Genomic DNA, 13,257 nt, shown 5'->3' on the forward strand with positions numbered 1-13,257 from the left:
GGGGCGTCCACCGTGGAGCTAGTGGTAAAGAACCTGCCTGCCAACACAGGAGACATAAGAGATGTGGGTTCAATCCCTGGATCAGGAGGATCCCCCGGAGTAGGAAATGGCAACCTGCACCAGTATTCCTGCCTGGAAAATCCCATGGATAAAGGAATCTGGCGGACTACAGTCCATGGGGTCACAAAGAGTTGGACACAATTGAGCACAGATGGATAGATGATTGGCTAACCCAGGGCATCCTTGGAACCAAAAATCAGCATTGATGTTGGCATAAGTGATAAATGAAAGTCGCTCAGTTGTGTCCAACTCTTTGCTACTGCATGGACTAAACAGTCCACGGAATTCTCCAGGCCAGAATACTGGAGTGGGTAGCCTTTCCCTTCTCCAGGGGATCTTCCCAACCCAGAGATCGAACCCAGGTCTCCTGAATTGCGGGCGGATTCTTTACCAGCTGAGCCATAAGGGAAGCCTGATGTTGGCATACTTGGGCAATTTAATAGTCATTTTGTCCTCTCTGACTGATACACACACACGCTCCTAAAGTCTCTCCAGGTCCTCTTTCTCCAGCATCCTTGAGGATAAACTCTTTTCTGTTTTGATGTTTGCTCACAGCTCATCTCCTCTCTGCACTGCATGTTTGTACATGTACATGAAAGGGCCTTGTGCAAACACAGCAATAAATCCAAACTCTGAGAAGGAAATCTCTCTCTTCTAGGAGGAATTTACTTCCCTTGCCTTTCCTGAGTTAATCTTCTTTCTATTTCATTTTCCCTAGTAGTTACATTTTCATCACCAAGACAGTGAGCTTCTCTTGGAGTGAGCACACTCCCTACAAGCACACACAATCTTGCATGCAAGAAAAAGCTATTGGATTCTTGATTGAGAATCACTGCACTAGAAACAGGACTTCTGTGACCTCCTACAACCCCATACATACACACATACACACACACACCACTAATTCTCCCCTTTCTCTACCAATGACTCATCCATGCCTCTGCTGTCAAAGATACTGATAAATTAAATGTGGTTCCTCCCTTCTAGGGTTTATTCTGCTGGTGGGAAAAAAAAAAAAAAAAAAAAACACCCAAAGCATCCTTAACAATTATAGGCAGTTAAATTTATGAGTCATCAGAAGCTTCCCCCATTAGAACACTTCCCCAGGACAAACATTTAAAAATTACAGTTCATCTCACACAAGTTACATTTTAAATGTTTTCCTTCACCGGGAAGCACTCTTGGACTCTGACTGAGCTTAGGAAAACAGACAAGTTTCATCAGTAGCGCACTTATCAAGAGTTTCTTAGGTGGGTTATTTCCTGGGTAGATTATCGCAGTAATTAATCTCGTCCATTTTTCATTGTCAGTTTCAGAAGGTGACATTTTTGGCCCTGTTCCCAGATTCTAGAGATGTTGTCAGTTTGGAACCTGCAGCTTCCCATATACTGACTCTGCCTTCTGATTAGAGCTTAGAAAAAAATGGTGTTTTCTGGGTTGCCTTCTACAAGCTAAATCAGAGTTTGCTAGGGGTCTGCCCTGGTGGCTCAGAGGTTAAAACGTCTGCCCACAATGTGGGAGACCTGGGTTCAATCCCTGGGTCCGGAAGATCCCCTGGAGAAGGAAATGGCAACCCACTCCAGTATTCTTGCCTGGAGAATCCCATAGACGAAGGAGTGTGGTGGGCACCGGGAGTCCACAGGGTCGCAAAGAGTCGGACACAACTGAGCGACGAAAGACTGGATGAATGCATTAGAGAAAGAACGGAAAAACCAGAGGCTGATCAGATGAGTCTTTTTTTTTTTCTTATAAAAGCCAGTGGCTCCTGATTGGCCTCAAGCCCCTAAGGTGTCTCTTCACCCAGTTAGCCTCCCCGGTAGATGCATTTACTTTGTATGATTATTCATTCTTGAATAGAGTCAACATGGTGTAGAGTGGGGTTTCTCAACCTCTGCTCTGCTGACATCTGGGGCCAGAAAGTCCGTTGTCAGCACTGTCCTGTGCGTTGTGGGAGGTTTAGCTGCGTTCCTGATCTGTACTCTCTAGATGCCAGTAGCAAGTCCTAGTTGTGGCCACTAAAAATGTCCCAAGAGTGGGGAGCAAAATCACCCCTGGCTGAGAATCACTCAACAGAGGAAAGCGGCAGATTCAGGTTTAGGTTCCAATTCTAGCTCCATCCTTTACATCCTTAACAAACAAACAGACAAAATAATATTTACTTGAGCTTATTTTCTTTCTTTTTAAAAAAATTTACTTATTTGTCTGCACCGGGTCTTAGTTGCAGAACGCGGGGTCTTTAGAGGTGAAATGTGGGGTCTCGTTCCCTGACTAGGGATTGAACTAGGGCCCCCTGCATTGGGAGCACAGAGCCTTAGCCAGTGATCCACCAGGGAAGTCCCTGAGCCTGTTTTCAGGTCAGCAAATGCTTATCTCAAAAGCTGTTTTGAGAATGAAATGAAATGTGTGAAAAGCATATATTATCATTATCATTAACACTGAGCTCCCAACAGGTGTTTAGTAAGCATTTGTTCCCTCCCCATTCCAGCTTCATTTATTTAACAAATGTTTACTGAGAACGTATGCTGTATGCTAAGGATACAAGCAGAGAACAATTCCTGTCCTCCAGGAGGTAACCCACTCTGAAAGGAGATAATACTGCAGGTTTCTACGTGTACATGAAAGGGCATATGGACACATATTATAGTAGTATAATACTACACTAGACCAAGTGCAGTAATAATGTTTACCAAATCTTACAACTGTGCTCCTATTTTTCTTTCTTTTCTTACTAATTAATATCTCTGTCTAAACTCACTTTGCATGCCTCCTAGTAGACAAAGGGGCCTGTGAGTTGGGTCTTAAAAAATGAGTGACAGTTCATCTGAAGAACAGGAGCAGCACATGTGGCCGAGAAAGAGAGCGAGCCAGGGCAAAGGCTTAATAGTGTGGTGATTTCAGAAAACCCGGCATCATTCAGCAGGTAGAGAGAGGCTGAGCAGGAGGAATTGGCCCAAGATGGAGGAGGCCACAGAATTTAGACCTTCTCTTGCCGGTCACGCACGGAGTCCTCTAGGATGCTTTTATCGGGATGGTGACAGGATCAGTCTGCTTTGGAAAGCATGCTCTGGCAGCAGTCGGGAGGATAAATGAGAGGCGCAGTGGAGGGCGGGAGAGATGGGATCTGCGAGGACCAGTCAGGAGCCATCGATTCCAGATGAGAGATAATGAGGACCTGAACTGCAGAATCGGCAGTGACAATGGCGAGATGCCAGCAGGCTCCAGGGACATTAAAAGGTAGAGCTGACAGGATTCAGTGACTGATTAGATGGGAAGGCAGGCAGCAAGCGAAGAAGAAGGAATAGGAGGTGATTATAAGATTCTAGCTTAGAAAATTAGGTGGATAGACGGCATTTAGAAATGACAGGCACCCAGAAACTGCTCCCTTTCTTTTCTCAGCTGCCACCATTGACACTGGGCACAGAAGCTCACTATCCCTGGTTCCCACTTGACAGATTCATGTACAACTTAATTCAACAAACCCAGGAGAGTATGTGGCGCACACAACAGCTCGGCGACATGTGTTACTGCTGTTTGGCTCTTCTTGGTCCCGGGAACACCCAAGGAAAATAACATCAGTAACTAAGAAATAATCACTGTCCCTAGGGAGCTCAGTCTGGGTAGCTCAGACACACAAGTGGGAAGTTACTGCACTATGCTATCTGCACTGTATAATAGGGGCACTGAATCAGAGAACGTTTCATGAAGGTCGTTGTTAAACTGAACAGGGGCTGGTGAGAGAGACAAGGGGATGAGTAGAACGTTTTGGCCAAAGAAATGGCAGATGAAGAGGCGTGAAGAGGTGGTGTGGTTTGGTATGACTGCAGGGTGGGTTGAGGCCCAAGAGGAAGCTGGAGTCATAGGCCAGGGCCACATCATAAAAGGTCTTGTGAGCCTAAGCTAAGGATAATCTAAAGTGTACTTAATCACTGAGTGACTTAAGCAAGGGAATTTCAAAGACAGCCCCCAATATTTACTCAGTATGGAAGGAAAACAGGTAACAAACATCTCAGAACCTAGTGCTAAAAGATAAACTTGCGCAATTAGTTTTTTTAAGCTTATATAAGCAAAAATTGTTTCAAATTGGGCAGATTAACCTGGAAGTGGTTAAGAGCAGTCTACCTACAGGAACTAGGGGAAAGACTTTTACAGGGAAGAAGCAGAAGCAGAGCAAGGAAATTATGTGATTGGCTATAGCTCAAGGTGTTGCGTTATTTGGAAAAAACTTACTTAGCTGTCCGTAACTAGCTTTCCTTAGGTTTCGGTTTGAGAGGTTAAGGCCTTCTTAACCTTTACAGGCTTAGGTTTTAGCTTGCTCATGCAGGCTGCTAAGGTTTTAGAACCACCTTAGTTAAACAGTCTCCTTATTTAACTAGTTTAACACTAATATGCACCATGTTCTGTGCTGGCTTTGTCCAGTGGGTGGATTAGTGAAGCGCTTCCAGTTACTTTATGTGTGTTTGCTCTTGCCATTGTCACACTGAATTATAATCACCTTTCCATTTGTGTCCTCTGTGAGACACTGTGAGCTCCTTGGAGCGAGGAATGTTGTCATAACCATCCTCACACCCCCAGCCTAGCTGAGTGCGTGGAATAAGACCGAAGCATGCAACAAAACAAATTCAGGAAAAATTTACTAAGTGAGTGAATGCTCTATTGGACAACTTTCCCCCAAACTTCTGCCTTCTAGAGTCCACATGTAAATGATAAGAGTAACACAGAGAGAGGAGTGGTAACTTTGGCTCTGGAAGATGTGGGTTCTGGTCCTATCTTATGTACTAACTCACCTTGGGCACATATTCTGAGCCTTAGGGTTCTCATCTGTGACAATAGATTCAAGAAAATCCTCATATCTCAAAATAACATGTGAAAGTACTTTGTAACCCTGCTCAGATTAGTTTATATATATATATATATTATCTTCCTTACAAATTAACATGTGATCAAAAGTCAGGAAAAACAGAGCTCCAAGTTATTCTATTACAGGCCAATAAAAATACTAATGTTAATTGTATTTCTCAACTAGCATTCATGTTCTACTGGATACTGTGCATGCAATTCTGGTTCATCCTCGCACACTCCCATCCATTATACCATCCTTCCTGGTGTTCTTTAAGCCTGCCAAGCTCTTTCCTGTCTCAGTGGCCTCCACTCAGCAAGGTACACTCTTCTTCAGGGAGCTTCACGAGTGCTAGGGCTTCGCTCCCTTCAGGTCTCTGCTTAAATGCCACCTCAAGATGCCGTCTGCAACCACTTTATCTAAAATAGCACCCCTACTTCTTACTTCCGTCACTCTTTACTTTCTTAGCTTGCTTAATTTTCCTTCGTGACAGTCGCCACAGTCGTGTATTTGCTTACTCTTTGCTTCCCATGAAACTGTAAGCTCCGTGAAGACAGTCTTTGCCTCACTCACTCAGAGACGCATCTACATTGCTTAGAACAATGTCTGGCACATAAAAGATACTTGGGGCCTTTTGTTATATGAACAGCAGTTGGTAAATAAGTGAAGTTTCTCACTGTAATCACCTGTCACCATACGGAACTAAGAAGGACTTGCAAAATACAGAATTAGAATCAGAACACCTACTCTTTTCACTAACAAGCCGTTTGGTCTTGGAAAGTCACATGCTTCTTAGCCTCTATTTTCTTATCTGTAAAATGGAAATAGTAGAATACTTTCTACTGCCTCATTTTAAGAATCACCAAATTATTGTGGAACTTAATGAGGTCTCCTATAGAATTTATTATATTAATGTTTGTCTTTACTGTTAACTCAAGAGTATGGACCCTGTCTTACTCATCTATTATTAGACTTGGCATAGGCCTGGATCTATAAATAATCACCAAAAGGATGGAGAGCAAAGGTTAAAAACTCCCTTTGTGAAATCACTGAGCTTCAAATATTCACACTACAAATTATCTTTAAATAGTCACTATGTCATTTCGTCTTATATAGCAGACATAACAATTAGCAAAGTGTCTGAGCAGCTAGAAATATTCCCATTTTGTCTGGTTTTTGTTCAGGGTAATGAATATGAATGCTTGTTTTGACTAAATGAATGGTTCTCCTGGATCAGCACTGAATAAATGCTTGCGCTATTATTCTGATGATTCTCAGCTAGACAGAGGACATGTGCTTCCATCAACATAACACCAACCCTTGAATGACCCCTCAACACAATGGAGAAAAGAAGTGCTGTGTAACTTAGGGGCTAGAGCCAAATCGCCAATGTGTAGTGTCAGCCAAGGTATGACACGAATGCACAAATACAAAACTGTCAGGTCAGAACCAGAAATCTGAAAAACCTGTGCATACATTCTCACACATAACTACTATCTTCTCAGAGAACCAGATCAAAATTAGAAGGAATATAGCTTAAGTTAACAGATAGACTCATTGGAAAAGACTCTGCTGCTGGGAGGGATTGGAGGCAGGAGGAGAAGGGGACAACAGAGGATGAGATGGCTGGATGGCATCACTGACTCGATGGAGGTGAGTCTGAGTGAACTCCGGGAGTTGGTGATGGACAGGGAGGCCTGGCGTGCTGCAATTCATGGGGTCACAAAGAGTCGGAAACGACTGAGCAACTGAACTGAACTGAACTGAACTGAAAACAATTATTTAATACAAATCCAGGTTCTTTTCCTATATTCTAGTAAATTGGGAGAAAAAGACAAGTCTAGATTCTAAAAAGAGTTCCTTCTTTAAAGGCTTGTAAACAGATGTGAAACCTGGGGAAGTGATGGGGAACAGCTTGTCCTAGGCGGGCATAAGCACTTTGGGTATATTAACTCACTTAATTCTTACAAACAATTCTATGAAGATTATATTATCATCCCCAATTCACAGATGGAAAACTAATTTATCTAGATAGAAGAAATCTGTCCAAAGTTACACACTGGGATTTGAACCTAAACTATATAAATCTGTGTTTTCTTTTGTTATACTTTTAGTATAGGACATGAGTTTTAACCATATGAATGCACTCTGCAGAAGGTACATTGTAGAACAAGAGGAATTTAACAATAATTTGGAAATCTTTGATTTATAAATAGAAGACTAACATGTGGCTCAGCAAATCAACTTCTTAGACCAGGCTATGGAGGGAAAGGACATTACAAAGTCAGCAGTAACAAAGAAATTATACAATTTGGTGAGAGGGTTTGGATGTGGGAAGGGGTTATTAAATGTCTGGAATTACTAAAGTTGGGGAATGACATAAACTTTTGCCCAACTGCAAGAGAACTGCCCCTCAAGCAAATAAAAGAGTAAGGACAAATTGATTGGCAAGGCAATTGTTGAGAGTAGTGCTGAGTTTCATTTATTTTGCCAGAATCTCCACCTGTTGCATCTAGACACTTTGGAAAATCCCAAAGCCTAATATAGTGGAAAGGTTATGACATGTAGTCTGGCAAAATGTGCTTCAAATTCTAGCCCTGTAATTTATTTCTAAGCCATTTAATCTTTGAGCTTCTTCATTCATCTATAAGATGGAAGCACAAATATCAATTCTAAAGTGTTGCTGTGAAAATTAAATGAAACCACATATGGCAGCAAAGGTACCCCGAATCATTTAGCCATGAAAAGCCAGAACTTATCATCAAGATATAAAATCAGTTAATCACTTGTTGGAAGAGAGAAGTAGATATCAAGAATCTACACACGGGTAATTCCTGGCGGCCTAGTGGTTAGGATTCTGTTTCACTGTCGTGATCCAGGTGCAATCTCTGATCAGGGAACTGAGATCCCTCAAGGCTCATGGCCCAGCCAAAAAAAATCTAAACATGTAATCTTTTATTTGGAAAACTTATTAGGGATGATTACTGCCCTGCATTTTCTTAGGAGGAAGACAGAAAGATCTGCACAAAAGAATTGTTCGGTCGACTTTGATAGAAGGTAAATCCCTTAGTTTACACTTTGCTTTCAAGAACAGGGAAAGATCCAAACTTCCTAATTATGGATTATTTCTCATCTCTTTCAGAGAATCTTTGAGATCCAAGAATGTCTATTCTTTAAAATTAAACACAAAATAATTGAAGAAACTTGAAAATGGACAGGATGCAAAATTATATTAGGTAACAATATAATAGTTTTACAGGAAGAGTATTTTTACGCAATGCATGCTGATGTACTTAGTGGTAAAGTTCAATGATGTTTTCAACTTTGTGTGGTTCAGGAAAAAATTGTATGTAAATAAAGCAAGCATGGCAAAAGTTGTTGAACTTAAATATGGTAGGCATATGGATAATGTTTAAAACTGTTCATGGTAAAGCACTGGGTATGAGGAGGGGGGAAACAAACAAGAAATTGCTTTTAAGGCCTGTCCCACATGAAGGTTTCCATCTTTTCCATTTCTACTCATTGCACAGATGGTTGAGGTAAGGGTGGTACAACAGAAAACAGCTGGAGAAGTAATATATTCAGTAATATATTCAACAAGTGAATTAACTAAAAGACAAGTACTGCAAAGCTTTTGAAACCATGTTGTCACTCAGAGTCATTCAGCAAGGTGATGAGAAGTCAGTAACTGAAGAATATGGTTTTAAGAAAGAGGTCCTTTCCAATGGACCTAATTCAGGGACTTTAGGGATATTTAGGGACCACATTTTGAAGACATTAAGGCAAACACAGAAGAAAATAAGTCATGCAGTCCCTCTGTTTAGAACACACACCATCTTGAGAAGCATCCTTCACATGTTAATAATTAATGTTTATCTATAAATGGGTATATTGATCTTAAAGGGTGGCATAAGAACAAAAAGTATTATATAGGAAAAAATCCAAAGTGCTGTTCAATTTTAAAGTGTTATAATAGGATTAACAATGAAACCAAAGGACTTCATATGAGAAGACAAGAAATTTTACAAAACCAAAAAACAAAAACAAATGAAAAAAATTTAAAAGCCCAAGAGATCAAATAAGATCTTTTCTTGAGTTAATTTACTAAATGACTTGTAGCATAAAAGAACACTTTCAGCATCTTCTAAGAAATTCCTGTAGTTCTTTGGTAGAGAATTTCTTGTAAGGCAGGATTTGCTGATGAAATTCCCTCCAAAATCCCAACAGAACCCCACTGATTTCTAAGAATGTTAAGGTAATTTAAAATGTGGAAAATGTTTACTCTTATGATGCATTTATAATGTGAACATTCATATGATAGAGTATTATTTAGCAATTTCAATGTAAATATGAAGAGTAAGGCACAACAAAGAATGTTAAAGTAAAAAAGAAATGAATAAGTAAATACACTTGTGACTATTAAACATACCAAAAAACCAATTATATTGAGATATTGGAAATCTATTTCTGATACCCTTTCCCTCCCAGTTCTACCAGGAAAAAAAATTTTTTTTAATTATTATTATAAAAGGATGAAGAAAAAAAAAAATTAAGACTGCTATGGCTGGAAGGCCACTATTGAACAGTCATATACAAACGTTAATGTTGCATATGAGACTGTTACAAGAAAGGTCTCTGTCCTCAACAATTAATTCTCTCCACTACTTTCATCCAAACAGCAGCCCATGCAAAGTCACCCATTCTCCCCTTCTTCTTCTTTTTTTAATATTTATTTGGCTCCATTCTGCCAGGTTTTAGTTTCAGCACATGGGACCTTTAGTTGCGGCATGTGGGATCTAGCTCCCTGGCCAGGGATGGAACTCAGCCCTGCATTTGAAGGACAGAGTCTTATCCACTGAACCACCAGAGAAGTACTCTTTCTTTTTAATGGTGGGTTGTAAAAGGTATCTATTTAAGAAGTGCTGCCAATAATAGCATTCTTAATTATGACCTGTCTACAGACATCTTATTTTCAGACATTTTTAGGCTTGAACTGACATGAAATATACTACTTCCTCTGCAGTTTTTTGGTTTTAGTGAAAGAACAATGTTGTCACATTACTCATCTTTTACTATCAAAATCATAAAACCAAACTCACTCATTGCTAATACATTTAGAGTGTTAGGGAGTCCCCAGTCTAGATGGGTTGGTTTTTTTTAGCTTGCTTGTTTGAAACTCACAAAGCATTTTTTTCCTAGAAAATTAAGAGTAATAAGGAAAGTGCATCTGGCTAAAGCCCATTTTCACAATCTCTCCGTCAATTTCCTGGTCTAAAAGACTAATGGCTATTAGAATGCTTCTTATACTTTTTAGGAGCCTCCTATGCAGGTCTGCATTTCTATCATAAAATTTTCATAAGTGAGGTATTTTTAAGCTGGTAAATGCCTATTAATGATTTTTTTATCACCTAAAATCTCTAATCATTTTAACAACACTGATAATACTTGATTAACTTATATTCTGTATCAAAAGTCTTTTCTAGCAATTAGAAAATTAAAAAGAGACAAAAGTGAGTTCTAAAATGTCATAACAGTATGTGACCTCAAACATCAAAAGCAAGATGCTATTTTAAAACGTTGAGAAGTTTAAAGATGAATGAATTTATCTTTTTAAAAATATATATTTATTTATATTTATTTGGCCGCACGGGGTGTTATTTGCAGCATGCGAGATCTTCATTCTTTTGTTGTGGCACATGGGCTTAATTGCTCCGTGGCATGTGGGATCTCAGTTCCCTAACCAGGGATCAAACCCAAGTCCCCTGCATTACAAAGTGGATTCTTGACCACTGGACTACCAGGGAAGTGCCAAGATGGATAAATTTAAATTTAATCCTTTTTGTATAAAACCAAACAGTAAACTAATACCACTAGAATTAAGTGCTGAAAAACTAAGTTATAAAACAAATATATGAAACATAACTATAATTTAAATTCTTCCATTCTTTATCTTCTAAGCCCCCACTTTTAATACAGAATTAACTTTCCCAACCTCAGTAGTATTACTTAACACTTTATATCTAAAAGCTATACTTTAGGAACATTTTGAGTTTTCACAGTTATCAGGAAAGCCTTAGAACAAAAAAGTGGGGGATAAAAGACAGTTTCAGACAGTACCACAGTATAACTGTAAAAAATACTGGCTTAGATTTCATATCTTGACTGTATTCCTCTATCCTTTCTACAAAAACCTTTTAGTATCTGATTATTTCATTAGCCCTTCCATTTTCAAACAAGAGGACTGCAAGGAGATCCAACCAGTCCATTCTAAAGGAGATCAGTCCTGGGTGTTCTTTAGAAGGACTGATGCTAAAGCTGAAACTCCAATACTTTGGCCACCTCATGCGAAGAGTTGACTCATTGGAAAAGACCCTGATGCTGGGAGGGATTGGGGGCAGGAGGAGAAGGGGATGACAGAGGATGAGATGGCTGGATGACATCACAGACTCAATGGACATGAGTTTGGGTGAATTTTGGTGATGTACAGGGAAGCCTGGTGTGCTGCAATTCATGGGGTCGCAAAGAGTTGGACACGACTGAGCGACTGAACTAAACTGAACTGAACCTTTACTTCCCATCATGTCCCGGATGAATGAGTCCTGAGATTTCCCAAAGGGTGAAACTCAATCATTGAGCCCTCTATAAGTAAGCAAACATTCATTAAAATTTGTTGGAATAGTTTTATGCTCCAAACTGAACTTTCACTAGAGTGCTTAGGATGTTCAAAAAAAATTTCTCCAAAGCTCTCTCTGATCCATTCAGAACAATCAGAATCCAAGTCGCAGAAGGATTGGAGCATATCAGTCATATTTGGTTCTGTCTGTCAGGGGTTCCTCCTTGTAATGGGAAATGATTTGAACGAGGATGGAACAGTTGATAAGGAGGAAGAACAAACCGGCTAACCAGATAAACAGAAAGGTGTTCTTTCCTTGAAACTCAAGAACATAAGCAGGAGCCAGCCACAAGGCCTGCCCGATGAACCATAACATCAGGAGAACCACAGCTCTTCTCCAAGGTATTCTCACTAGTGGCATCACAAGAGGCAGGAGGCAGAGGTACCAAAGAAAGTACTGGGAGGTGCAGACTTTGTTAAATGTCACAAAAATTGATGTATGAAGAAAACAGCAAAAGACAAGGTCTCTGTAATAGGCGAAAGACACTGCTGAAAGTAAGATGAACTGCGGCAGGAATGCGGCAATTCCCAAGGAAAAACTCCACTTGCTCTCTGCGGTCAAATAAAGCATGTAGAAGTACGGAGAGAAGTTGTGTCGGATATCCCGCCTGGTCAGGTGATAAAGGTAGGCGTGCTCCAAAAACTCCCAACCATATCTGTAATAAAAACCGAAGCTCAGGGCAAAAAACGTGAGTCCAGCAACTGCTACGAAGAGCAGCACAGCCCGATGACACAACCTTTTCAGGAATTCGTACAAACGAGCCTGGAAAGAATATCGGGATTGACGGAGACCTTCATCACTGTCGCGCTCCGGAAGCAAGTGGAGGGCAATGGGAAGGATATAGGTCACCGGATACATCTTCAGGTGGACTGCGAAACCATAGGATACAGCGGCACACGCGACGAGTCTTTTTTCTATTAGGTACAGGGTCATAAGCACCAGGGAGGCGACAATCGAGTCCGCATTGCCTCGGCTGGACACCGCCATAGGTAGGGGATTAAGAAGCCAAAAGACACAGTACCCGCAAGCCTGGCGGCGACCCAGCCCCTTAAGAAGCAGTAGCCGGTATAGGAGGAAGGCGGTGAGGAGGTCGAAGCTGATGAAGAGAAACTTTCCAAACAGTTCATTGAGATAGATGTTGGGAGTGAGTAGCCACCCCAACAGAGGAGTGTACCGGTATGTCGCCCTGAGGTAGGGGGAGCGCCCCTCCGTGACGAAACGCGCGGCGTCCGTGAAAACCTGGTAGTCGATGTCTGTATACCTCACTAGCAGGGTCCGGTCCTGGAAGACCCCATAGAAAATCAGGGCCACTCGGGCAAGGAAGGCCACAACAAATACCCCAGCGGGGGGAACCCGCAGATTCAGGAACTTATCTCCCCAGTGTGTGGTCGGGCTCATGATCTGACGGCACCACAGCAGCTCAGTTGCCAGCACTCAAACTGCCCCGGAATGTTTAATCCTCGCTTCGGTTCCTCGCTTCAGAATGCCTGCACATCTATCAGCTAGGCGGCCAATCGAAAACAACTTCCGGCAGGAAGATCCGCCCCCGTCCTGCTTCCGGCCACATACCAGGGGCTGGATTCTCAGCGGCCCCTGCGGCAGAACTGCCTTCTGTACTGGCTGTCTCGCTTCCGGTCCTTCTCCGGCGAAGGCGGGATTTCCGGTCTTTGGGATAGGCGACTTTCG

The 13,257-nt window shown here is 41.3% G+C and overlaps 1 protein-coding gene across 1 annotated transcript; it reads right to left on the minus strand.

Annotated features, from left to right (window-relative positions):
- Positions 1 to 10,498: 10,498 nt before the first annotated feature.
- On the minus strand, positions 10,499 to 13,212 carry PIGM (phosphatidylinositol glycan anchor biosynthesis class M). Its single transcript, XM_069577455.1, has one exon. It carries the CDS (start codon positions 12,967 to 12,969, stop codon positions 11,698 to 11,700), a length of 1,272 nt encoding a protein of 423 aa, XP_069433556.1. The 5' UTR covers positions 12,970 to 13,212; the 3' UTR covers positions 10,499 to 11,697.
- Positions 13,213 to 13,257: the final 45 nt, after the last annotated feature.

The sequence above is a fragment of the Ovis canadensis genome, chromosome 1 (genome assembly GCF_042477335.2).
Source record: "Ovis canadensis isolate MfBH-ARS-UI-01 breed Bighorn chromosome 1, ARS-UI_OviCan_v2, whole genome shotgun sequence".
Lineage (NCBI taxonomy): Eukaryota > Metazoa > Chordata > Mammalia > Artiodactyla > Bovidae > Ovis > Ovis canadensis.